The 27933-nt window shown below is 36.0% G+C and overlaps 1 protein-coding gene across 1 annotated transcript in view; it reads left to right on the top strand.

The window, feature by feature from the left end:
- ANKAR (ankyrin and armadillo repeat containing) overlaps positions 1 to 26683 on the top strand; it is a 62439-nt gene extending 35756 nt beyond the window's left edge. Inside the window, exons 14-24 of the mRNA XM_037043774.1 lie at positions 3831 to 4072; positions 4243 to 4396; positions 4479 to 4640; positions 9726 to 9832; positions 11426 to 11548; positions 14707 to 14865; positions 17576 to 17693; positions 19892 to 20001; positions 21446 to 21642; positions 25151 to 25197; positions 26425 to 26683. Of these exons, the coding sequence (XP_036899669.1) occupies positions 3831 to 4072; positions 4243 to 4396; positions 4479 to 4640; positions 9726 to 9832; positions 11426 to 11548; positions 14707 to 14865; positions 17576 to 17693; positions 19892 to 20001; positions 21446 to 21642; positions 25151 to 25197; positions 26425 to 26672 (1667 nt within the window). The 3' untranslated portion in view covers positions 26673 to 26683. The remainder of the gene's footprint in view (positions 1 to 3830; positions 4073 to 4242; positions 4397 to 4478; positions 4641 to 9725; positions 9833 to 11425; positions 11549 to 14706; positions 14866 to 17575; positions 17694 to 19891; positions 20002 to 21445; positions 21643 to 25150; positions 25198 to 26424) is intronic.
- The last annotated feature ends 1250 nt before the right edge of the window (positions 26684 to 27933 follow it).

Raw genomic sequence — 27933 nt, 5'->3', positions numbered from 1 at the left:
AACTTAATGAGAATTTCAACAATGAGACAGTACACATAAAAAAAAACACAGAAACCATAAAAAGGAACCAGCCAGAAATGAAGACTATCTGAAATGAAGAATATACTAGAAGGAATCAGGACCAGATAGATAAAGAAGAGCATCACACTGGAGATTTGAAAGACAAGGTAGCAAAAAGAGAAGAAAAATTTTTTTAAATGAGGAGAGTTGAAGAAACCTCTGTGACAACATGAAGCATGCCAACATCCACATCACAGGGGTTCCAGAATGAGAAGAGACAGCAAAAGATTGAGAACTTATTTAAAAAAATAATGACGGAAAACATCCCTAAAACTGGTAAAGGAAAAAGACACAAGTTTAGGAACATAGAGAGTCTCAGAGAAGATGAACCCAAAGAGGCCCACATCATAATTCAAATGGCAAAGGTTAAAGACAAAGAATCTTTTAAAATTTGTTATTTTATTATATTGTCCCAATTTTGAGCTCCTTTGAGCTCCTTCCCCCTTTGAGCTCCCCTGCCCATCCCACCCCCCACAGATAATCCCCACACTGTTGTCCATGTCCATGGGTCATTCATACATGTTCTTTGGCTAGTCCCTTCCCCTTCTTTCCACCATTAGTGCCCTCCCCACTCCCCTCTGGCTTCTGTCAGTCTGTTCATGTTTCCATATTGCTGGTTCCATGTTGCTAATTAATTAATTTTGTTAATTAGATTCCTCTTATAAGGGAGACCATATGGTATTTGTCTTTCGCCGACTGACTTATTTCACTTAGCAAATTATTCTCCAGTACCATCCATGCTATTGTAAAAGGAGGAACTCCTTCTTTCTTTCCGCTGCATAGTATGACAAATCCATGGCTAGCATTATCTTCAACAAGGAAAAACTGCAAGTGTTTCCCTTAAAATCAGGAACAAGACAGGGATGTCTTCTTTCACCTCTCTTATTCAACATAGTACTGGAAGTCCTAGCCACAGCAATGGGACAAATAAATAAATAAATAAATAAATAAATAAATAAATAAATGAAAGGCATTCAGATTGGAAAGGAAGAAGTAAACTGTCTTTATTTGCAGAAGACATGGTAATGTATACAGAGAACCCTAAAATTTTACCAAAAAACTACTAGAACTGACTAATGAATGCAGTAATTCAGTACAGTACAGTACATTCAATTCTGAATGATACGAAGTACATATTTAGAAATTGGTTGCATTTTAAAATACCAATAATGAACTATCATAGGGGGAAACCAAGAAAACAATCCTGTTTACAATTGCATCAAAAATACCATATGATCTCACCTTTAACAGGAAGCTAAACAACAAAACAAACAAGCAAGCAAAATATAACCAAAGACAGAGAACAGGGGAACAGTGACCAGAGGGGAGAGGGGAGGGAATTTCAGGGGAAATAGGGGAGGGATTTAGAGGAACAAAAATAAAGGATACATGGACAACAACTAAGAAGGGTGGAAATGGGAGGGAGAAGGGAGCACGGGGCGGTGGGATGGGATGGGAGTAATAGACAGAAAACTGTACTTGAAAATTAATTAAATAAATTTTTTAAAAAAGAAGTAATAAATGGGTGTATGAGGCTCTGGTTCAACCGTAGACTTTTAAGAACTGTTGTACTACACCCTCACACCCTTCCCTTGATGAAAATTCTAAAAAAAAACAAAAAAAAAACCTCAGAATAAATTTAACCAAAGATGTAAAACATCTATACTTGGAGAATTACAAGACACTGGTGAGAGAAACTGAAGGAGATACACATAAATGTTATCATACACTGTGCTCATGGGCAGGAAGAATTAACCTAATTAAAATGTCAGTACTACCTAAAGCAATCTATAGATTTAATGGAATTTCTGTCAAAATACCAATGGTGTTCTTCATAGAATCAGAACAAATAATCCAAAAATTTATACGGAACCACAAAAGACCCAGAGTAACCGCAGCAATCTGGAGAAAGAAGAAAAACATCAGAGGTATCATAGCACCTGATATCAAACTATACCGGGGTATAGTAACTATACCAGGCTAGGGTAACCAAACCAGCACAATACTGGCATAAAAACACATATAGATCAATAGAACAGAATAGAGAGCCAGAAATAAACCCATGCCTTTATGGTCAATTAATATATAACAAAGGAATCAAGAATATATAATGCAGTAAATGCAGTTATTAAATAAGTAGTGTTGGAAATATTGGTCAGATACATGCAAAAAATGAAACTAGACCTTCTTACACCACATATAAGAACAAATTCAAGATGGATTAAAAACTTAAATGTTGGACTTGAAACCACAACACTCCTCGAAGAGAACATAGGCAGTAAAATCTTAGACATTTCTCTTAGCAATATTTTTCTAATATATCTCCTCAGGCAAGGGAAATAAAAGAAAAAATAAACAAATGAAATGGTACCAAACTAAAAAGGTTTTGCACAGCAAAGGAAACCATTAACAAAATGAAAACACAACCTACTGAGTGGGAGAATACATTCACCAATGACATATCTTGTCGGGGTTAATATGCAAAAGTTATAAAGAACTAATACAACTCAACAGCAGAAAAACCAAACATCCAATTAGAAAATGGGTAGAGGACCTGAATATACTTACCTCCAAAGAGGACATACAGATGACCAATAGACATGAAAAGGTGCTCAAAGTCATAAACCATGAGAGAAATGCAAAGTAAAACCACAATGAGATGTCACCTCACACCTTTCAGAATGTCTGTCATCAATAAATTAACAAAGATGTGTTGGCGAGGATGTGGTGATAAGGGAACCCTTGTACGCTGCTGTTGGGAATGCAGACTGGGGCAGCCACTGTGGAAAACTATGCAATTTCCTCAAAAAATTAAAAATTGAACTGCCTTACGACCCAGCAATTCCACTTTTGCGGTATATATCCAAAGAAACCCAACACACTAATTGGAAAGAATATATATACCTGTATATTCACTGCACTGCTATTTACGATAGCCAAGATATGGAAACAACCTAAGTACCCAACAATAGAAGAGTGCATTAAAAAATGCAACGGAACATCACTTGGCCATAAAAAATAAAATCTTACCATTTGTGACAGCATGGATGGACCTAGAGGGTATTATGATAAATTAAATAAGTTACCTTATGATTTCACTTATATGTGGAATCTAAACAGCAAAATAAATGAACAAACAAAATAGAAGCAGACTTAATAGGTACAGAAATCAGACTGATGGTTTCCGGAGGGGAGGGAGTTTGGAGGGCTGGGTGAGAAAGGTGAAGTAGGTGAGAAGTACAGGTTGGTAGTCACAACATAGTCCTGGGGATGTAAAGCATAAGGAATACAGTCAATAATATTGCAATAACTAGTATGGTACCAGGTGTGTACTTGAAATATCAGAGGCCCACTTTGTAAAGTATATGATTGTCTACCCATTTTGCTGTACACTTGAAAACAATACAAAATAATACTGAATGTAAACTGTAACTTAAAAATAAATTCTGAGTTACTAAGAAAATGTGACATATCTATTCATGGAATATTTCAAAGACACTGATGATTATACAGAATAGGGAAATGTTATATTGATAAATTAAAATGCAGACATTGTATTTCTAAGTTCAACTGCATTAAACATGTCTTTAACACTATCTAAAATTATATATATATATATATTCATAAAAATAGTAGATGGGTGTAAATAAAATGTTTGTGTTTGGGTGATGAGAATGTAGACAGTTTTATTTTATAAAATGAGAAACTGAAGATATGCTGTGCTTTTATATTCTTACATTTAATTAACTGGTTCTTGAATTCATTTGAAGATTTGTTGAAGGCTGCATCTTCTGCCACAATAGCCGAGGTTGCACGTGACAATAAGGATGTTCAGAATGCTATGGCTCTGGAAGGAGCCATTCCACCCCTGGTGGCTCTTTTTAAAGGAAAACATCTTAGCGTCCAAGTGAAGGGTGCAATGGCTGTGGAATCACTGGCAAGTTACAACTCTTCTATACAGAAAGCTTTTCTGGAAAATTCATTAAGTAAATATCTCTTAAAACTTCTCAAGGTAGGCATTTTATGATGACTTGTCCCTTTTCTTAGACAAAGTATTTGATACTGAATTCAGTTCAGCAAAAATAAAACTAAAACCTATTGTAGAATAAACATCTTACAAAACAGATATGCCTACAGTATTAATAAATGCTCATTAAATAAATGAAATATGTTTTAAAATAGGCATTTCAAATAGATGTTAAGGAACAAGGAGCTGTAGCACTTTGGGCCTTGGCAGGACAAACACTGAAACAACAAAAGTATATGGCAGAACAAATTGGATACAACTTTATAATAAATATGCTTCTGTCGCCATCAGCTAAAATGCAGTATGTTGGTAAGTTATTTTCAATGTATAGATCTATGCAATGTGGAATACTGGAAATCAGACATGTTTTTTGCTTTTTTTTTTAAACCAGGAGGTGAAGCAGTCATAGCTCTAAGTAAGGACAGCAGGATGCATCAAAATCAAATATGTGAAGGGAATGGAATTGCACCATTGATTCGCTTACTAAGGATTAGTAAACTTGCTGAAGGCACACTTCTGAGTGTCATCAGAGCAGTGGGATCAATGTGTATTGGTTTGTAAATTTATTCCCAATTTTTAAATTATCAAGATACTTCCCATACCCCTCTATCCCCACTCTTCAAGCCCTCAACCATATTAAATATGGTTGAGTTCTTAATTAAATTAAATTAAATGTATAGATATCATTTTTTATTTCTCCAAGACCTTAATGAGTAAGAGTGGTATAATTCAGATTTTTGTATCAGTTTTGCTGTCCCCATTTTCCTAGACAAAGGGTCCTCCAGTAGAAGTACAAAAGAAATAGCTTGTTTTCAAACTTAACAGCTTAGACTGGTCACACACATACATGCACACACACACCCCTTTTTATCTCTCATCAAATTCATGGACAAATGCAGCATATTTAAAGTAGCCACTTTATGTAGGATATAAAATAACTCATAGACACAGATACACAACAGCATGGTGGTTACCATGTAGGTTACCAGCCAGACAGAAAGGGGTGGGGGCGGAAGGGCAGTAAAGGGGATCACATATACAGTGGTAGAAGATGATCTGGATTTGGGTGGTTGGCACACAGTGTAATATACAGATAATGTATCATAGAAATGTACACCAGAAACCTATATGACCATATGAACCAAAGTCAACCCAATAATTTAATAAAATATAAATGAAATTTTAAAATTAAAAAATACAAAATAGCTGCCCTGGCTGGTGTAGCTCAGTGGATTGAGCATGGGCCTGCAAACCACACGATTGCAGTTCGATTCCCAGTTAGGGCACATGTTTGTGTTATGGGCCAGTTGCCAGTAGGGGACTCACGAGAGGCAACCGTACATTGATGTTTCTCTCCTTCCCTTCCTCTCTAAAGATAAATAGATAAAATCTTTTAAAATATATATATATATTTATATATATAATATATATATAATAGCTGTTTTATCACCCCTGTATCTAGTTCCAGTATCTCTGTCATTTCTGGGTCTCTTTCTATTGTTTAATTTTTTTCCTAATTATGAGCCCTGGCTGGTGTAGCTCAGTGGATTGATCACAATCCTGTGAACCAAAGGGTCACCACCAGTTTGATTCCCAGTCAGGGCACAAGCCTGGGTTGCAGGCCAGTTCCCAGCCGGGCACACATGAGAGGCAACCACACATTAATGCTTCTCTCCCACTTTCTCTTTCCCATCCCCTCTCTCTAAAAATAAATAAATAAGATATTTTTAAAAGAAATTAAAAATATAAAATAGCTGTTTTATCATCCCTGTATATAGTTCCAGTATCTCTGTCATTTCTGGGTCTCTTTCTATTGCTTAATTTTTTCCTAATTATGGATTATTTTCCTGTTCCTTTGCATGTCTAGAATTTTTTAGGTGTGGGTTCTTCTAAGTTTTATTGAAATATAATTGACATACAATAAAATATTTAAAATAGATAATAGAATAAAAGAAAATATATGATTTAAATGCTCAATTTGATGAGTTTTGACATGTATTCAGCTGTGACACCATTGCAATCAAGTACATGAATATAATCATCACCCCAAAAGGTTTCATTGTGTCCCTCTGTGATCCCTCCATCTTTGCAATCCCATCTCCAGATAACCACTGATCTGTTTTCTATTACTGTAGTTTAATTTGCATTTTCTAGAATTTTGTAAATGGAATGAATCAGATGTACTCTTTTTACTTTCTTCACTCAGCATAATTATTTTCTTATTCATCCATATCATTGTGCGTGTCAATAGTTCACTTCTTTTTCATGCTGAGTAATATTCCATTATATGATGTGATGGTTAATTTCATGCCTTATGAGATACATACATACATATGTTCATATGTATCCTATTGGTTCTGTTTCTCTGGAAAACCATGGCTGTGTACATATCAATATACTAGTATTTGTTTATTAATGCACTCATTAATGGATATTTAGATTGTTTTGTTTCTCCATATTGTAAATAAAATTGTTATGAGCATTTATGTATAAGTCTTTGAGTAGACATGTTTCCATTTCTCTGGGGCAAATACCTAAAGGTAGGATTTCTGGGTCACATGGTAGATGTGTTTGACTTCTAAAGACACTGCCAGAGTTTTTCAAAGTAGTGTTACCACTTGGCATTCCTACCAGCAGTGTATAATAGTTCCAGCAGCCTCACTTCCTTGTCAACACTTAGCATGTTAATCTTAGCCATTCTAGCATGAGTGTGTAGCAAATCTTGATGTAGTTTTAACTTGCATTTTCCTATAGACCGATGATTTAGAGCATCTTTTCATGTGCTTGTCATTTGTGTATCTTCTCTATCAATGTGTCTGTTAAAATATTTTGCCCATTTTTATTGTATTATCTTATTTTGTTCCAGTTTATAGTGTATCTTTCCAGATTTGTTACAAGGTCTTTTGAAGAGCAAGAGTTTTTATTTTGATTATTTATCGATTTTAAAAAGTTTTAGTTTATAGGTTTTGTGCCTCTTCAAGAACCTCTGCCAAATCCAAAATCAGAAAGGTTTTCTGTCTCCCTGTATATTTTGATGTATGATCAGTTTTTTAAAATTTTTTTATTGTTGTTCAAGCACAGTTATCTGCCATTCCACCCAACCCCTCCCCACCACTCCAGCCCTCCCTACCTCCTTCCCCTGTTTCCACCCCACCTTGTTATTGTTCTTGTGATATTTTACTATCCACTTTAGTACTATTTATTGGAAAGATTATATTTCCTCCATATATTTTAGGCACCTGTGTCAAAAATCAGTTGACTAAGTATTTGTGGGTCTCTTTCTGGACTCCATTCTGTCTACTTATCCATTTGTGTATCTTTATGCTTTACTTACCATCACAATTACTAGAGGTTCACAGTAAATCTTGAGAGTGGGTAGTATTAAGTCCCTAAACCTTTTTCAAAGTTCTTTTGGGGATCTCAGGTCCTTTGTATTTCCATACAATTAAAAAAATTAATCTTTCAATTTCTGAAAAAGATCTTCTGTTATTTGATTGGAATTACATGTAATCTATAAATAAATTTGGGGAGAACAGACATCCCAACAATATCAAGTCTTCCAATATGTAAGCATGGTGAATCTCTCCATTTATTTAGGTCTTTTTATATCTCTCAGCAATGCTTTATAACTTACAACATACAATTTTTGCATATATTTGATCAATTTTATGTTAGGTATCTCATTTTAAAATCTTGAGTAATAAATTCGGATTGAATGCTGGACATTGTGAGTTTAAATTGATAGATGCTGACTCTTACTGTCTCCCTTTAAGTCAGGCTCCATTCTGGCGTCTGGGATCTGTTTGATCCTTTTGCAGCTAGCTTTTAAGGTTTGTTAGGACAAGTCTAGAGCAACCTTTACTCTGGAACTAACTTAACCCCAGTATTAAGATGATACTTTTCTTTGAACTTGATCCCTGGTATATAGCCCCCTTGTATTATGAGGTATCTAGACTCTGGCCAGTAGGAACACAAACCATCCTTCGCCCTGTGTGAGCTCTGAGAACTATTCAGCCATTGCTTGTCGTGGTTCTTTCTCCAATTTAATGGAGTTTCATCACATTATTACCATTTGAAGTTTCGGTCAAAGAATTGGGTATATTCTTCTTATAACAACACCATTATTATTATCATAACAATTATGAAAAGTATTTGTATTTTGAGACCCATCTGTTGTATCTTTACCCTTTGAAATCCCCTTTCCTATCCCTTTCCCACCTACTCTGAAGTGAGCAATCCCTCTTCTGTGCTCCAACTGTACTTTTCTGTACCTCTATTAAAGCTCTTATTACACAGTATTGAAATCATGTACTTAAATTGTTGCTGCCCCTATAGAATATAAACACCTTGAGGGCAGATATTCTAATTCCTATTTCTAGCCCTAATTCCTATCTCAGTGCCTAATATATTGGGCATTCAATACCTGTCAGTTGAATGAAGAATGTTCACAAAATAAGTGTTTGTATATATCTCTAGGCAGCCAGTGAGCGAGTATGGCACAAGGACATAAATGTGTTCTTTGTTCTTCTATTTCCCCCAATTCCATCAAAGCTCCCAAGAACAATAAGTAGATGGTTTCTCTTTCTTGTTTATGGAAAGGTCCAATCTTGCTTTTATATTTAAGTTTATAAGCCTTCTTTATATGTGTTGTGACATTTATGGCAAAAGAACAGAATTAAAATTCTGTTAGATCCACTAAAAGAGATTTTTTAAGTTTCTCCACTGAGATCAGGCCTACAATTTAAAGTAGTAGGTTAAAAAAGAAGATAGTAAGATTATCTTTTAGTGTGTGTATTTAGGGAATCCAAATAGCATCATAAGCTTCAGTACTTTGCACATAATTCTTCAATAGATGACAGCTATTATATTATTATTGTTTGATAGTCTAGCATTTCTAATTTGTTTTGTGACTATTAGAAAACTATGTACACTTTTAGGTTGGTGTCGCTCAGTGGAAAACTATGTACACTTTTAATAGTAAATGTTCCATTGAACTTTGCCTTTTGAAAACAATTGAGATAAATTAGTGTAGATATAGCATTTCTTTTGGTAATTTACTAATCACATTTTTATAAGAGAACAAACCCTCCTATATTTGTTTACTTTCCAAAAAGTTTAAATCCCTGAGGGGCACAACATTACACAGATTCCATGTCCATTGGCCTTAGCAAGAGGTTGCTTTGGAACTTGGCATGAACCATGCCACCATTTCCATGAGAATGAGTTACCTTCCCCCAGACTACTCCAGTTTTGCTCAGTTTGCCAACAAAAGTCACTGTGCTGTTCTTTACTTAGTACATCAACACATCTCTTGCCTAAATGGAATTCAGTTTCACCTCAAGCATAAACACCTTCAGTTTTAAGAAGAGCTGTGTGATTCCTCTGGTTCCAGAGACCCCATTCATTTGTGGACCACAGCCTTCCAGACATGTTTGTCATTGTGGAAGCCCTGCCCAAACAGGCCTGTGCAGTTCAGAAGCAACAACCCCACTTACCTCCACAGGCTCCAATGTGGTGGAAAGAGTTTACTAATCGTATTATGTTAGGACACTTTATCAATCAAGTATATCAAACTATGCTTGACTTGGCCATTTCCAAGATGGAGAAAAGTTTCTTATTGATATGTGGATCCTTGCAGGTGTTGCCCATACAAGCAATCCCATTAGTCAACAATTTATTGTAGATGAAAATGCTTTTCCAGTACTTATTCAACTACTGAGAAATCACCCTTCTCCCAGCATTAAGGTATGTATAAGGTTTTAGGATTTTTTTCTGGATATGGTAAAAATTAACATAAATGAGTTTTTAAGAATAATTTGTATCTTTATAAAAAGTTCATAAGCTCAATAAAAATATTTGACTTTTAAATAAAATTCTAGAAGTTTTAAACTAAAAAGTTGCTATAAAGATAGTAAATTTTATTAAAATATTTCTTCAAAATATAAGTCTGATATCCTTACTCATCGAACAAGTTTTATTCCTCAGATGTTTGATTACTCACAGAATTTATTCCCTACTTCTTCATATATTGGTTGCTAAAAATTGGGTGGGGGATGTGTGATTGTAGCAAAATTTTCCAAATATAAACAAATCCTGCCATTGCTACACCATTAAAACATCCCTACCTTCTACCCAATAGTCTGTTTTAGCTGGCAGCAAGTCTTCTCAAGGGTAAACATTCCCAAGAATTACTAAGAGTTGTTCAAGAGTCATTCACTCTTCCTTTTGCTTCTGGTAGAATGCCTTTAATAAAATGACATTGACCTCTACTTAGTCCCTTTTACTCAAGCTTTGGAAATTGAGGCCAAGCACAAAAATGATAAAAACAAAAAAAAATACATTTTCTCTTCAAAATTTGGTATGGGCTCCACTGGAAATGAGAAAATAGAAAGAACCAAAGTGGAAAATATATAAGCAAACATAGCATTATTTATTTTAAGGAATGTGTTTGTTATCAGAAAAGATACTATAAGTTTTGTGGCTTTTCTTGCTATAAAATAGATTTTACTACAGAACTTGAATGAGGGGGAAAAAAGAAAGAGGCATATGCTGCCAGGTTTTTTGACTTGAATTATAGTAAAAACTACACTGACTTTCAAAGTATAAATAAATTTTATAAGACTATGGAAAATGCTATGTAAAAATACATTTTTATTTTAAAATGTGCATTTCATGATTGCATCCATATATATTTCAGTATATATTTAAAATGAATTCTTAAACTTGTTGAAACAGAACACAAATACTTTTCCTCGAATGAAATTCTGTAGTAAATAAAATACTTTTGCAATATTCATGCCTTTCAAATTCATAATATTTTTCATAGAAATGCATAGTGTAAGCACTTAAAAAACTTAACTTTGAACCCTAGTAATAAATTCTGTTCACTTACATCAGAATGTGCAATAAATGACTGCAGATATAGAGAAGTATTCCTTAGTACTCCTCCTCAGTACTTTGCTTAAACTTATAGGCATTCCATTAAAGGCTTACAACTCAAAGGTAGGGAGCTAACAAGCAACTCAAAACAGCTTTTTAGCCCATGCCAGGAAATTTTAAAAAATATTTAGATATAGAAGGGATACACCTATGCCCTCAAATGGAATTTCCATGGTCATGCCAGCACAGAGAGGAAGAAATTTTCCCAGCTGTTCGAAATGATAAGGGACATTCCACCAAAAGTTGTAGATACCACTCTCTAAATACTAGTGAGAGAACTGGAATCAATAGATTTCGTAGTATCTTTGAATTAATATATTAACTATAAATTTGTATGATAAAATGTCTTTTGATAAAGCATAAGTGAAAAATGTTAATTTCTGAAAACCACATATTTAGGTTGAAGTGGCATTTTCCTTGGCATGCCTTGTCCTAAGGAATGATGAGTTGCAGAATGTATTACAAGAAAATGAAGGATTTAAGTATGCTGATGTCCTTTACCTTCTTCACTCACAAGATAAGGTAATATGTGTACAAAATATTAGAGATCATTTAGAAAAAAATGTTTTTTCGATCACATCCTCAAATTATCATCAAGTCTTTTTCATGGCGATATTCAATGTGTTACTTAAGAAATGTAAAATCTCTTCAATAAGTCATTTGTAATAATGGGATGATACTGTTCCATATTTTTCATACTTAGCACATTTCATTTTTGAAATGTAGCAATTTTATACATTGGAACAAACCAAAAATCATATCTCTTCTATCCATCAAATCTTTAATCTAATTTTATAACCTTTCGACCCTCAGTTATCTGCTGCTTACCCAATACTCTAGCATGGAGCTTCTCAGTCTATTTGTGATAGAAAAAATAGCTTTTTCCCACCAATCTGTTATTATTTTTTTTAAAAAAGACATACTTTAAATTTTGAAATAGGCTTACACTTTCCAAAAATTTGCAAAAATAATAGTGTTCTGGTATATCTCTCATCCAGTTTTCCCAGATGTCAACCAGGAAATGAACATTAATACATTACTATTAACCAATATGCAGACCTTATTTAAATTTTGCCTATTTCTAAACAATGTCCTTTTTCTGCTCCAGAATTCATCAGAGATTCCACACTGCATCTAGTTGTCATGCCTTTTTAGTATCTTTCAATCTGTGAAATTCAGTCCTCGGTATTTCAAGATTTCATACCTTTCATGATCTTGACATGTATGAGGAGTCCAGGCCGGTAACTTTGTAGAATGTCTCTCAATTTCAGTTATCTGATGTTTTCTCACAATTCAATTGAGGTGATACATTTTGGTAAGAATACCATAGAAACGATGTGGTCTTCTTCACTCATTTTTCCCAGTGCGTCCTTTCAGGAGTTACATCATACTGACACATCTAAGAACTGGCAATGTAAACTCATTAAAGTGGTGTTTCCCATATTTCTCACTGTAAAGTTACTGTTATTCCCATTGTAATTAATAAGTATCTTGAGGTGAGACACTCTGAGTCTATGCAAATATTCTGGTTTGCATTGTACCTTTACTCACCAATTTTAGCACACACTGATGCATCACTAAATACTGTGGCATTCGCCTAATGGTGTTTTTTAAAAAAATTCCCTCTTTCCTTCACATTTATTAATTGGAATTTCACTGTAAGAAAGAGACATTTAAAAAATGTTTATTCTCAGTTTCTGTAAACCTGCTGTCAACTATTTTGTGGATTGTCACTGGTCCATTGGCCACAATTTGAATAGCACAACCCCTAGAAAAACTCAGGGATTTCTGTTACCTACAGTGCATTCAGCAATTCAGGAAAAAAATTGCCAACTATGTCCCTCTCAGTCCTGGGAGATTTGGGAAGGAGAAAGAAGGGTCATGAGGGGAGAAATGAAGTCACTACATTATTTATTTTCATAGAGAACTTTAATTTACTGTGGTAGACAAAAGACAGAGAAGTTCTGCTTTAATAAGATGAGGAACAATGGGGTGAGGAGGTTGAATTCATGTCTGACTCTCCGTCACCCTTCTTCTCTCTCTGTTCCTTTCACATTTTAGTCTTATCACCCTATTCCTCAGGACACACTTCTCACTTTTCTTCTACTACCCATTCCACTATTCTCTTTTTCCTTCCAGCCTGTTACCACCTGCTTCACTCTCTGGAATCATCTCTTTGGATGTACCTAATACCTTTCTTCTTGCCTGTCGCCAAGTGACTATTTAGTGTGCATACAATTTTTATTGTGAAAAATTTCAAACAACTCATGGTCAATCTTATTTCCTCTATAGACCTAGTTGCTACCCCTATGGTATTTTTGAATCAGATATCAGGCATCATATAATTTTATCTGTAAACATTTCAGCATATAACATTTTTTATGTAGTTCTTTTTTTAATATAATTTTTATTTAATTCTTGTTCACGTACAGGTTTCTGTCTTATATTCCCAACCCTGCCCGCCCCCCGCCCCATGCTCCCCACCTCCCTCCCCTTTCCACCCCCCACCCTTAGTTATTGTCCATGTGTCCTTTATGTGAGTTCATGTGAGTCCATTCCCTTTTCCCCTATGATTCTCTCCCCTCTCCCCTCTGGACCCTGTCAGCCTGTTCCATATTTGAGTGTCATTGGTCATATTTTGCTTGCTTGTTTGGTTTGTTTAGATTCCTGTTAACGGTGAGATCATATGATATTTGTCTTTCACCGCCTGGCTTATTTCGCTCAGCATAATGCTTTCCAGTCCCATCCATGATGTTGCAAAGGGTAGGAGCTCCTTCTTCCTTTCTGCGGCATAGAATTCCATTGTGTAAATGTACCATAGTTTTGTGATCCAGTCCTTGACCGATGGGCATCTAGGTTGCTTCCAACTCTTGGCTATCGTGAATTGTGCTGCTATGAACATCGGGGTGCGTAGGTTCTTTTGGATTGGTGTTTCAGGATTCTCAGCATATAACATTTTAATATAATGATTCATAGTGGCAGAGAAAACTCAGTAAGATTAGTGGTTCTCTCTCTCTCTCTGGACTACACTGTTCAAATAGAATATTAAAAATAAGATTTAGTCATAATACTCTATCTGTCCCACGAGCCAGGAAGACCTACGACACTTGTTCACCTGGGGCAAGCAGACTGTCTTTACAGGGGAATCGGTTTTTCCTCTTTTCCCAGCCCCAGAATGTTAAAGTGTGATTTTTTAAAATAAATTATTCATTAATTCCCTCTTAAAATACAGCATAATAGAATTTTGCAAATGAACTTATTTTAAGAGATGATAATCATTCCATAATGCATAAAACACAATATATAGCCATTATACAAGGGGAGTTCTGATTTATCAACTCTACTTTGAAATGTTGAAAATTAAACTATGTTGAGACAAATTAGTTGAGTGTAAGTGAAATTATAAAGTTTCCTGTTACCATTTGGTATTCAATTATATAATCAGTAATCTAACATTTCCTTTAAAAATTATTTTTTTCTCTTCTCTCTGATATCACAACCTAATTCTGTATTTTCTGAGGTAACTTTTTTATCCGTGTTCCCCAATACAGTAATGTCATATTTTACTTCCAGAGATAAGAATGCAATATATTATGATGGGCAAGAATTCAAAAGCTATTAGCTTAATAGCATGATAAATAAAATAAGTTAATAATAATGTCTGTTTCCCCTATTTCTAGGACATCTGTTTAAGAGCAGGCTATGCACTGACCCTTTTTGCCTTCAATAATCGCTTTCAACAATATTTAATATTGGAAAGTGGAATGATGACCATATCAATTTTTGAACCTTTTCTTGAATCAACAGTTGAAACTGAGAAGGCAATGGCAGCATTTCAGGTATAAAATTAGAGGTTAAATCTTCAATAAATGTCAATTTTTTGTGAAAAGTAGAGTTTTTTAAGTATATTTTATTGATTATGCTATTACAGTTTCCCCAGTTTCCCCCCTTTATCCTCCCTCGGCCCTCTACCCCTCAACCCTCCTTCACTGCCTCCCTTAGGTCATTTCCATGGGCTGTACATGTAAGTTCTTTGCATTCTCTGTTTTCTATACCATTCTTGACCTCTTCCCATCATTTTATGACTACCAGTTATGCTTCTTCTTCTTCCCTGTACTTTTCCCTCCATTCCTCCCTTCCCCTTCCCCACTGAAAACCTTCCGTGGGATGTCCATTTCTCTGATTCTGTTCCTGTTCTAGTTGTTTGCCTAATTTTTGTTTTTGCTGTTTTTTTCTTTCTTTTTTGGGGGGGGTTCATTTATTGATAGTTTGTGAGTTTGTTGTCATTTTACTGTTCATATTTTTTATCTTCTTTTTCTTAGATAAGTCCCTTTGACATTTCATATAATGGCTTGATGATTATGAACTCCTTTAACTTGACCTTATCTGGGAGGCACTTTATCTGCCCTTCTATTCTAAATGAAAGCTTTGCTGGATAGAGTATTCTTGGGTATAAGTCCTTGACTTCAAATACTTCTTTCCAGCCCCTCTTGCCTGCAAGATTTCTTTTGAGAAATCAGCTGATAGTCTAATAGGAACTCCTTTGTAGGTAACTCTCTCCTTTCCTCTTGCTGCTTTTAAGATTCTCTCTTTATCTTTAGTCTTGGGTAACTTAATGATGAAGTGCCTTGGTGTGTTCCTCTTTGGGTTCAACTTCTTTGGGACTCTCTGGGCTTCCTGGACTTCCTGGAAGTCTATCTCCCTTGCCAGATTGGGGAAGTTTTCCTTCATTATTTGTTCAAATAAGTTTTCAATTTTTTGCTATTCTTCTCCTGGCACCCCTATAATTCAGATATTGGAATGTTTCAAGTTGTCTCAGAGATTCCTATGTCTCTCTTCATTTTTTTTGAATTCTTTTTTCTTCATTCAGTTAGGATTAGATGTTTATTTCTTCTTTTTGTTCCAAATCATTAATGTGAGTCCTGGTTTCCTTCCTGTCACTGTCGGTTCCCTGAATATTTTGGTTTATTTCCTTTTGAGTATCTTTCATGTGTTCTTTTGTTTTGCAACCAAGCTCAATCAGTTCTGTGAGCATTCTGATTACCAGGGCTTTAAATTCTCCATCAGATAGGTTGGCTACCTCCTCATCACTTAGCTCTCTTTCTGAGGTTTTGCTCTGTTCTTTCACTTGGGACATATTTCTTTTTCTTTATTCATCTGTTAAGTTGTAAGGGGGTGTGGCCTTAAGTATGCACCAGGGCAGGGCAACCCTCTTTGCTCTGCTGGGGCACTGTCTGTGGGGGAGGGGCCAGAGAGGGAACAGTGCAGCCCCCCTGCCTGTCTCTAGCCCACTCTCCAATGAACTCTTATGTGAGACTGGGAGCATCTCCCACTGGGGCAACCGCCATAGTTCACAGCCACCTCTGAGTATCAGTTTCCCATTCAGTCAGCCCGGCCTGCTGTCTGCGACCTCACTGCAGCCAGCCCTGCCTGCGAGGTCTGCTGCCTCACTGCAGTTTCTCTCCATCAGCTGCCTTACTGGTCTGGTGGTTCTGGTTGACTGTTTCTTCAATTCTTTGGTTGTCGGAATTCTCTTCAGTTAGATTTTCTGGCACTTCTGGTTGTTTACTGATTTAGATTGGTTGTTATCCTCCTTTTGGTTGTGTGAGGAAGGAAGGTTTTCTACCTACACCTCTATCTTGGCCAGAACTCTGATCCAAAGAGTAGAAAATTTTTGAATCTGAAAAAATGTTTTGTTTTGTTTTTTAAATATTTTATTTATTTATCTTTAGAGGGGAAGGGAAGGAGAGAGGAAGGAAACATCAATGTATGCTTCTCGTGCATCCCCTGCAGGAACTGGCCCCTGCCAGAAACTGGCCTGCAACCCAAGCTTGTGCCCTGACTGGGAATCGAACCGCGATCCTCTGGTTCGCAGGCCCGCACTTAATCCACTGAGCTACACCAGCCACGGCCTGAAAAAAATGTTTACTGATCTGTAAAATTCACATTTTTCACGACAGCCCCTTTCACATCATAAAAACCCTATTACCTATAAGGATTTCTTCATTTATATAGAATTTTATAAGTTAAAATGGAATATTTGCTTTTATACATCCTCTGATGTTTATAAGACCATGACACATTGATAGGCAGGCAGTAGTATTTTCATCACCTGCATATTATTACAAGGGAGGAGGCAAGGAAACATGTTAGTATCCAACCCAAGTTTTCTAACTGCAGATCTTTAGCTGATCACCTGATTCTTCAGCCCATGACAGCTAGATGTATCTGGGTTCTAAGTCTTATTCTCTCTCTTCTTTTTCTACCCTATGACCTTTAGGAGCAGTACTTTCCATGAACCTATACTTCAAGGATATAAAAGTTACAAACATTGTAGAAAGAATACTACGGCCTACCCCGGTCAATAAAATGATCAGACAGGGACGAGTGTTCGAACTCCTGCCCCTGCCACTTGCCTCTCTTCTATTCAATCAGATCAAACTACCCTTCTCACCTTCCAGAGAAGTACTAAATCATTCCATCAATTAATTAATTAGAGAAGCTGAGAGGAAAATGTTCAATAATTCTATGCTTCTTTTTTGTTTTTAGATTATTATATTAGCTAAAGTCATTATAGACATGGACCATATCACTTTGTCTTCAAGAGGCGTTACTATTTTAGTTGACTGTTTGTATTCAGTTCAGTCCGCTACTATTGTATTGACAGGTGAGAAATAACTAGAATCTAATTGTATCCACATATATCTATTTTCAAAAAAAAAATGTTTTTGTAACCAGAGCAATAAGAAGATAATAAGCCTGATACTCTGTCACTCGGTTTGGAGAATGAGTGTACGTGGACCTCTTGAATGGTGTCCCACTGACAGGCAGGTAGTAGTGAGAACTATGTAAGTCTCTTCTGCACCCCAAACGGAAGCAGAGTAACTCTGAACATGGCCTTTTTTATTTCTTCACATACTTTTTCAAACCCTAGTTATTTTTTCCAGAATATAAAATTAGAATTCAACTATGAGTTACTGACAAAATTTACACACTGATTTAGAATAGTGGCTGATTTATACTGACATACCTGTGTCTGGTGCCCTTTTGACCAAATGGGCATATTTGGCTAACATTTAAGATTTCTCTACATTGATAGTCAATATAGCAAGGCAAAATGGCCCAACAGAGTTCTTGACACAATGCTAACTGGGTAACTATATCTACTCCAGATCCATCTCTCCAGGTGATCAATAAGTACTTTATTGACTTCAAACATTACTGTCAATACAACATACAACAGTATCAAAACAACAGCCATTTAGAATTCAGAGTAAGTTACAATTTGGAGTAACTACTACCAAAATCTGAAACGGATCACTGAAACAGATCACTGAAGACAGTGAACGAAGCTCCACCTGCTGCCATAGACTTAATTGTATATTTTATGTTGTACATTTACTTAGCATGTAAGGAAACTCAAGCGAATGAAAACTTTCTGATAGAAACTACCTAGGGAAGAAACATGTTTTTAAAAAGTTATTAAACACATTTTTCTCTAAGTAACAGTAATCCTATGACTCTGAAAAACAATTGTAATGGGTTTAATTTTACTCCATAAAGTGTTGTGTGCAAGAAACGCCACATTATAATAGCTTTCAAATATTAATTCCCCCAGGCTGGTGAAAATTTAATCCCCCAGATTACTGGGCTTTCTCTGCACTCCATCAGAGTTATACGCATCTCCAGAGTCATATGCATATCAGAGGTATCTCAAGCAGAGCAGGCTATTCTTGCCTCAGGTATACCATAAAATAAATGATGTGCTCAATGTCCAAGTCCACATAGTTCCCAGAAGAGGCTCCAAAGGTATAGATGTTTTGCAGAGACTGGAATTTCTGTTGCCAAGTGTCTGGTTTTCCTACGTGTACGACTTAACTATTATCCAAGTAAGGCTTCGGTCCCTACTATGTCCTTCTTAGTCTGGACTCTCTGCCCTCCTCCATTTGTTCCCTATTTCTTACTCCACGCGTTTAAAGACACCTCTCTCCCTTCCTGCCAGTGTACGCCCTCTATAAACTCAGCTTTTGAAAATATAAGCCTGAAAGGAAGGTTATGTGTAGGCAATTTTTTCTCTAGGCTATACAACCTAGCCCTCCCCATCCTTAGGCAATAAATTCAAAGGTCTTCTTGGTTTATAGTGGTGGGAAAAAAATAAAACAAAAACCCAGTCAATACCTCAATAAAGTATCTACCCACAAATGTAAAAACACATTTACTTATATCTTAAAAGTTGTTATACTTATACAACACAGCAACAATGTTATGAAAGAATATCACAAAAGAAATCTAAAATTAAAGCAAGAATTTGAATGAAATAGTTTTATGTTGGTAGTTGCACACTTATTTAATTACTGAATCACTTAGTTTCAATCCCAAATCATTTATTTTCATGGCAAAAATTTCAGCGATTTTAACCTTCAATAAGCAATATAATATTTGATTTTAAAATACCATTAAGCTTTCCTTAACTCAGAGCCATTTGAATTTCAAGAAGGACATATCAAGTTTTATTATTATTTTTTTAGTCTTGTCTCTATATATTGTTTTCTTAAGGAATGTCAGTGTTCATAGTCATTAAAAAGAAAAAGCCCTAAAACCTCAAAACAAAACATATTCTGAAACCACAAGGAAGAAAACCTCTAATTTTTAAATATTCTCTCTCTTAAATAAGTTTACTTAACTTTTAGTCCTTGTGACAAAAACCAAACCATAATTATGGGGAAAGTTTATTCTAAATTTGACAAATGCTTTTCCTCAGCACTTGTGACTCAAGTCATTTTAATACTATGTGCAAACAATCAAAAGCACAGTGTATCAGTTTATATCAAATAACACATGCATTTTTTCTTGTTTAATTTTTAGGGAATTTAATAGCTAGCCTGGCTCATTCTAGAGCCGGCATTCCAGAAGCATTTACTACATTAGGGACAGTCCAACGGCTCTGCTATCACTTGTACTCGGGAAAAGAAGAGGTAAAGACCAAAGTAATTCTAAAATTGAATCTTCTAAAACTGCCATTTGCCTCTCTAATTTCTGCACGCCAATTTCTCCACAGGTTGACTGTGTTCTATAATAGCTTGTGTAACTAACTGAAAATGAAATCACTTCTCTACTACAGTATCTGCCATCCACAATTCTGGTGCCCACAAAATGTGAAAATTTGTTTTAACTTTGATATTTAAGATTCAATCTACAAATTTGTACATTGATGATACAGAAATTTATAATGAAAAATATATGAAAATCTCACAAAGTTTTGTGATCTCACTGTCATTTCTATGATTATTTGGAATGCATGGAAGTGGAATTTATTGGACAGCTTTTCTTACCTGCCAAGCAGGGTTAGCGATGAGGGTGTGAGAAGAAAGCCAGGCTGGCCAGTAGGGGTGTGACTCTGAGTATTCCCCTACGCCTTTCAGTGTTTCTCCAATTCAGGGTGGGCTGGAATCACCCAGAGGAACCTGTTACAGCATAGATTCCTGGGCTCCGTTCCAAGAGCTTCTGATCCAATGTATCAGGTGTAGGACCAAGAATGTGCATTTCTAACAAGTTCCTGGAAACTGGAGCTATTGTTCCAGGGACCATATACTGAGAACCACTGTTCCAAGGCGTGGGAGATATATGGGGACATACAGCAGTCAGATGCCAGTGTAAAGACCAAAGTGTCAAGCTTCTGGTACCAGGCCTGGGCCACCTTGCTTGTGCCAACTAACAGATTTTCTTAACAACTGCCTACAAGTATACTTTAATCAATCATATGAATAACCTAATTAATTCTAGGTCACAGACAGAGGGTATTATTTCCTTCCAGAAAAGAAAGGACTTTTCCCGGAGCCCTATGGCCTGATGCTTGTTCTTATTTGTTTTTGCCAGTGGAAATTTTAGTTGCTTTCCTCAGTGGTTTCCTGTTACAATCATCTGAGCAGTTTGGAAAAACTGTGATGTCTAGGCCACACCCAAAATTAAATTACAGTTTTTGGGGGGTGAACCCTAGGCATGAGTAACTTTCATAGCTATCCAGGGGATTGCAATTCAAAATCAAGATTGCGATCCACTGGCTTAGTTCAAACTCAATAGTTCTTACTCTGGCTGTACATTAATTATAATCTCCTGTGGCACTTTAAAAACAATATATATGGCCAGATTCTGCCCCAAGAATCTGATTCAGTTGATGCACTTAAACAACAACGAAAACTTCTGGTGATCCTAAAATGTAGTCAGGACTGAGAATAACTAGTAGAAACCAATGGCAGTTGACATCTTCTCTAAAAATATGACTGTGTTGCCATAGGTTGACATACATATTTGCTATACATAGCTGCAGGGACTTTCCTATGAAATACCCAATGAGAGCACTGGGTTACATATTTTAAGAATAAAGCTCAATGGCTAAGGAACTGTTTCTTCTTCATGTAGGTTCGCACAGCTTGCTCCTGTGCTCTCGGCTACTTAACTTACAATGCAAATGCTTTCCGCATCCTATTGAAGGAATGTAGGAATAAGCCTAACCAGTTCCTTCGTATAACAAATAACATCAGCAGAGATGCAAGTATTAACCCAGCCTTTTTGAAGGAATTTCAAATACAACAAAAAGTGGGACTTCCTTCCTTAAGGTAATGTGCTTATATTTGAAGTTGCAGTGGTGAAATTATTGATAGAGGGAATTTTAAGGAAGTTTAAGAAATATCAAACAAGGGGAACTATTCTTGATAGGAATATATGCCTTTTATACTAAAGGATAAACTTCATTCTAAATGTCCATGGCCAAAGCGTGTTTTAATTCCAACTTATGAACAGGAGTATGAGTGCAGACAAGAATACAACCAGATCTTGGGGGTCCTGTCTGACAAGGATTATTCACATTTCAGAAATTTTGCAGAGTATGGTTGCTTCCACATCTGTGAGAGTTCTGAGCCAACCAGGACCACCACCAACATGACCTTGGCATCAAATGGGACTTTGGAACTTGATGCAAAGTTAGGTCAAATAAGAACCAGTGGTTGGAGTTATGCCAGTTTGCCAGACATTTATTCACATTTCCTTCTGTAAATGTAGCTGCATTATAAGTCTTCTCTGCAAATAGCGCTATTTACATATAGAAAATATTGTACTATTAACTTTATAATAATAGAATAGGATCCAATATCATGGTTCTAAAAATAAATTTTAAGTACAGAGAAAAATGAGCACATCTTCAGAGTCACTTTATTTTGAATTCTTTGAAAAACTGAAAACCTAAAACTTGCTCCTTAATTTTTTCAAAAGATGTTATTTATTATTTTTAGAGAGGGGAAGGAAGAGAGGATGAGAAACATCAATGTGTGAGAGATATATACATCAGCTGCCTCTTGCATGTCCCCAACCAGGGACTTGCCTTGCAACCCAGGCATGTGCCCCGACTGGGAATTGAACTGGGGACCTTTTGGGTCACAAACTACAGCTCAATCCACTTAGCCACACAAGCCATGGCTATTACCTAATTTTTTTAAAAGCAAGCCAGGGAAATCTAAATTGTAATTGCTGTAATTGACAGTATCAAAAAGCAATTTTTGCTGGTTGAAAAAATTAGTTTAGGATAAGTAATGGAAGTATTATTTAACAGTCACTCCCACAGCTAGCCCATAAGGCAACTTTGGGGGGAAGTAGAAAAAATATCCCTTCTCAGAACACTTTACTGCCATCTGCTGGAAAATTGTTGTAGTAACTATACAAATCTACAATGACTGAGGTGAATGCACTCCCTATAGTTGTAAACACTCCACTTTCAGGGTTATAAATAAGCAGTGACTAGCAATTAGTAAACTTACAAGAATGGTTACCCAGGGAGGTGGAAGTGGTGAGCAAATAACAATTACTCTCATAACAAAAAGTGCTACGTACTCTCCTTGGAGCACTTATATGGACTAGTCCCTGTAATTTTCATAACACTCCTATAAAGGAGTGTGGTTTAAAGGAAACTATGGGGAAATGCATTAAAAGATTACTAAAATGGCCTTGGCTGGTGTAGCTCAGTGGATTGAGCTCGGGCCTGCGAACCAGAGGATCGCAGTTCGATTCCCAGTCAGGGCACATGCCTGGGTTGCAAGCTGGTTCCTTGCAGGCCAATTCCCAGCAGGGGACGCACGAAAGGCAACCATACACTGATGTTTCTCTCCCTCTCTCCTTCCCCTCTAAAGATAAATAAGCAAATAAAATCTTTAAAAAAAAAAAAGAAAAAAATGTGAAAAAAAAGATTACTAAAATGAGTTTGGAAGCTTGGGATGAATAAACATATCCTTTCACAAAATATTCCTTGATTCCACTAGTAGAAAGAGAATGTGGATTGTGATTGGGATAATAATAGCATTTTTTTTAGCATACACCACTTCTATATTCCCACATTCCCATCCAAGATTGGAATATTAGAAGAGTTTCTGGATGTCTAAATTCTGAAGTACCTGTAGAAACATATTTCACTGGTGTCAACTGACTCTGCATGAAAATAGTATGAGACCAACACTAGCTAGTTTCATGTTAGCCTACTGGCATGAAGTTGCTTCATTGAGGTTGAAAAGAGCAAATATTTCTCATCTAATTAACCAGAAATATATTTATGATAACTATTTATTACTTTAATCAAGACTTATATTTTATTACCAGAGGATTTTTACACTGTATTTGTATGTTAAAGGTACAGGATGATGATTAAAATACTACTTCTTTTAAAGCCACAGACACCTCCTTCCAAACACACACACACACACATTGGCTTAAACATACCTTACTATTCTTTGACTTGAAACACTTCCTTGGTACCCCATTACTTGGGAAATGAAGTTTAAATTTTTTCACATTCTTTTTATATGTACAAACAACTTTTTATTGCGACATGAAGTTACTCTTTTTTATTTATTTATTTATTTATTTACCTTTAGAGGGGAAGGGGAGAGGGAGAGAAACATCAATGTATGGTTGCCTTTTGTGTGTCCCCTGCTGGGAGTTGGCCTGCAGGGAACCGGCCTGCAACCCAGGCACGTGCCCTGACTGGGAATCAAACCGTGATCCTCTGGTTCGCAGGCCTGTGCTCAATCCACTGAGCTACACCAGCCAGGGCTGAGGTTACTCTTAAAGTCAGTTCAAATACATACTTTCAAATATTAAGAATTTTTTAATCTTTATTTTTTTCCATTACCATTTAGTCCCCTCATACCCACCTCCCCCCCGCAATCACCACACTGTTGTGTGTCCATGAGTCCTTTTTCCTTTTTGCTCAATCCCTCTACTTCTGCTTAGCTGTCATATTGCTCTGAGTCTGTCTCTATTTTGCTTGTTAGTTCAGTTTGTTCATTAGATTTCACAGATGAGTGAAATCATATGGTATTTGTCTTTCTCTCACTGGCTTATTTCACTTAGCATAATGTTCTCCAGGTCCATACATGCTCCGGCAAAGGGTAAAATTTTTCTTCTTTTTTTATGGCCAAGTAGTGTTCCATTGTGTAAATGTCCCAGTCATTTTTTTGCCTTGCCTGGTGTGGCCCAGCGGATTGAGTGCCAACCTGCAAACTGAAAGAATTCTTATATTCCCAGCTGGTACCTTCTGGGAGATGGTGTTCACAAGAGAAGTTTGTGGAAGGTAATCCTGTGGGAGTTCTCGGCCTTGAAACTTCACAAGAATTCAAAATACAGAGTAAACAATGCCTGTGATTTCTCATATTCTTAATATATAAAATGACCTGATCTGTACTCTCCAACCTCATCTCCTATCATGTGTCCAGATCCCTTTAATTCTGACTGCACCAGACAACTGAGTGCCCTTGGAACATGCCCTGCTGTTTTATAGCACTACGATCTTTCACACCCTATTCCCTCGATCTGGGACCCCATACCCCACCTCATCCATTTGAAGACCTATTTTCTTCAAAACGCAGATGAAGTGTTTTTCCTTCCACGAAGCTTTCCCTGATCACTTCAAGTAGATTTAATGTTTCAAATATTCTGAATGATTAAGTGTATAAATGAGTACATGAATATAAAATACCTACAGATAATATGTATAAATTAGACCATTAGGCACTGAACATGGTACATAGATGTATGAAGTATTTATATATTTCTAGTTTGATAAAAATGTTTTCCTTTTAGTCTGGAGAAAAATGGCGGACCATCCATAATTCCTGTCTTTAAAAAAGGTAATTGCTTTTTCTTTTATCTCTGAGATACCTTCTAGCCCTGACACTCTGTTTTCTGTTTATAAAAATTCAAAATGTAGAGGCTACCAGAAGTTTACCCGTAAACTTTTGCTTTTGTAATTCTGTATAACTAAAGTGTCTTTCCATTTACAAACCAATGTTAAACATTTCTTTTAAGGCCTTTCCAACTAACACCACTTGACAGAAATTTATCTCTTACTTTGCTTTTTCTCACAAGCTACGCACTGTAATAAGTCATTACTGAAAAACATGTAAGTATGACTTAACTTATGACCTTGTTATTGTTCTGTTCCATGTACAACTTATCTAGTGAATTCTTAGGAAAGAGACCACATTTTTTTTCCACTGATACTCTGTATGGTTTTCTACAGAGTTGGCAGATGATGGCTGGCCGGTCTAGGCCTGCAAGGTCAAAGTCCAGATCTTATACTGTTACCCATCAATGCCTATCAGACATATAATAGGAAAAACAAATTACTCACTGATTTCACATACATGCTTGTTCACATGTGTTTAATGTAGGACCAAATTCAGTCTTACTCGGTATATTGTCCTCAAGTCAAAAGCAAGCATAGAATCACTCAGAAGTCAGTTTGCTTTAGTTAAAACTGGAAAGAGAGAAATTAGGGAGAGAGAACAAAAGAAGAAAAATTTCAGTTTGCAGGGAGTATTGGAGGGAAGCTACATATACGGGAGGTTCTATTTCTGAATGTCATGGGCAGATGAATGTCTGTTTTTCTGTATAACTTCTTTAGTTAGTCTTACTCTTTCTTCACTTTAATACTGATTTCTAAATAACAGTCTGTACCAGTAATGGTCTGAAGAAGTTTTCACAGGTTTGTGGAAATAAGACAAAATAAAGACAAGGTAGCAAGTTTCTGATAAAGTCTGCCACTTTGAAATAATGCCTTTTACAATTTTTTGTTGTTAAAATATCTTCTTTTACAAAATAATATTTAAAATAATGAGTATTTGTTCTTTTATTAAGTGCCAATTGGCACAATAAAAAGCTGGCAATCATATATTTGGTCCCCAAAGATTTCTGCACTCTGACATCTAAAAATCTGGAAGCTACTGATCTATTCTCTTAGTGTGTTTTACTGATGTAAAGAAAATAGAACTCTGTAGAACTAAAGGCAGTAAGACCATACCTAGGTTTCTTAGGCTTAAGAAACAGACATTTAATTGTGGCTCTCTAATTTTTAGGAAAACAGCACAGAAGAAAATTAACACCTAAAATTCAACCAAGAGATTCTTTGACTTTATTGCCTCCTGTAACTAACTTCATGGGACTCTTCAAAGCAGCAAAAAAGACCACTGTTTCTCATAATATTTTTTCCTTTTCATCTGCAATGTCATCAGATATCATAAAAGTATCAAGACCAAGAATAGTGTTTTTGAACAAACTTGGAAAACACGAACAGAAAGCTGATTTGGAACCCACAGAAGGCTAATAAAAGCATTTTAGCATGAAAGGATTCCTGAGAAATCTTTTTAATTTTTAAGTGTGGTAAAATACACACAACATAACTAAGTAATCTTTTTTAATGGAAGTTCTTGATACTGATATTTAACAGATTTCCCTTAGCACGTCTACTGGAATTAAACTCTGGTAGAGTTATAGTTGCAAAAAATAGGTACAATTTTCTGAAATAGAATGCCTGAAATTAAAACTATTAAAATATAGGAACTGACATGAGTGGCATACTTAGTATTTGTATAAAGTGTTATAAGTGTTTTTTAATTGGTATGCTGTGCTAAAGAGGCCTGATTCAAAGTAGCTCACATGTTAACACTCATTGTAATACCTTAAGATATTTAATGAATGATAAATTCCACAAATGCATGAGGCTTCTAAAAGTATACCTTTAAAACATTTTATTTAAAAGAAAATCTGAACTCATTGACCATCATGTACAAAAATATGGCTACAACTGTGGCAAACAGCACTGACCACTCTCCATTGTCGAGAACTTCTGGTTTACAGCTGGAAAGGGCGATATTCTCTGTGCGTAGAATCACATGGTGTCTCGGCCCAGAGAGGTTTCGTTGTATGTCTGCTTCTCCTATGTTACAGCAGCTCATAGATGTGACACATGAAAGCAAGCTGGGCTCCACTGGACCCTTTAGAGGACCCCCTTTTTCTCTGTCCACTTTGCTCAGTATCTTCATATGCCTTCCTGCATTGAACTTATCTATTAATGAGCGGTTATTTTCCCCAACACGCCTTAACACAACAGGAAAGATGGTGATGACAGCAGCTACATGTACTTAGACTTCACCATGTGCCAGAGTCCAAAGCCTGTGCTCTTAACCACTACACAATACGAGACCTCTTTAATCCTCAAATACAATTCTATATTCTCTTAATTGCTGTGAGTCACAACTTTCTGGTGGATGGACTAAAATATAGGAATTGTGGTGGGGGGATGGCTTACTTTATATTAGAAAGGGATAATTAAGAAACTATGTCATTTATTCAGTACCATTAAAAATAAGAATTAATATCAAAGGAAATATTAAGCCTATATAGACTTTTAAAAAAGCCTTTAGATAGCAAACTTTAGCTTTGCAACTATCTTCAGGTAAGCTAAGTACTGTATTTTAAGAGTATTTTCAGGTATGAGGATCAGCATTTCTTTATTTTCAGCATAGACATTACCTGAGTATCTTGGCCTAGCCAGGCACCCTACTACTTCTAATACTTATTGTGTT

Source organism: Sturnira hondurensis, unplaced genomic scaffold, assembly GCF_014824575.4.
Source record: "Sturnira hondurensis isolate 20B ecotype Veracruz unplaced genomic scaffold, ASM1482457v3 Scaffold0004136, whole genome shotgun sequence".
Lineage (NCBI taxonomy): Eukaryota > Metazoa > Chordata > Mammalia > Chiroptera > Phyllostomidae > Sturnira > Sturnira hondurensis.
Note: the sequence above shows the minus strand (reverse complement) of the source record. Positions and strands in the feature narration are given on the sequence as shown.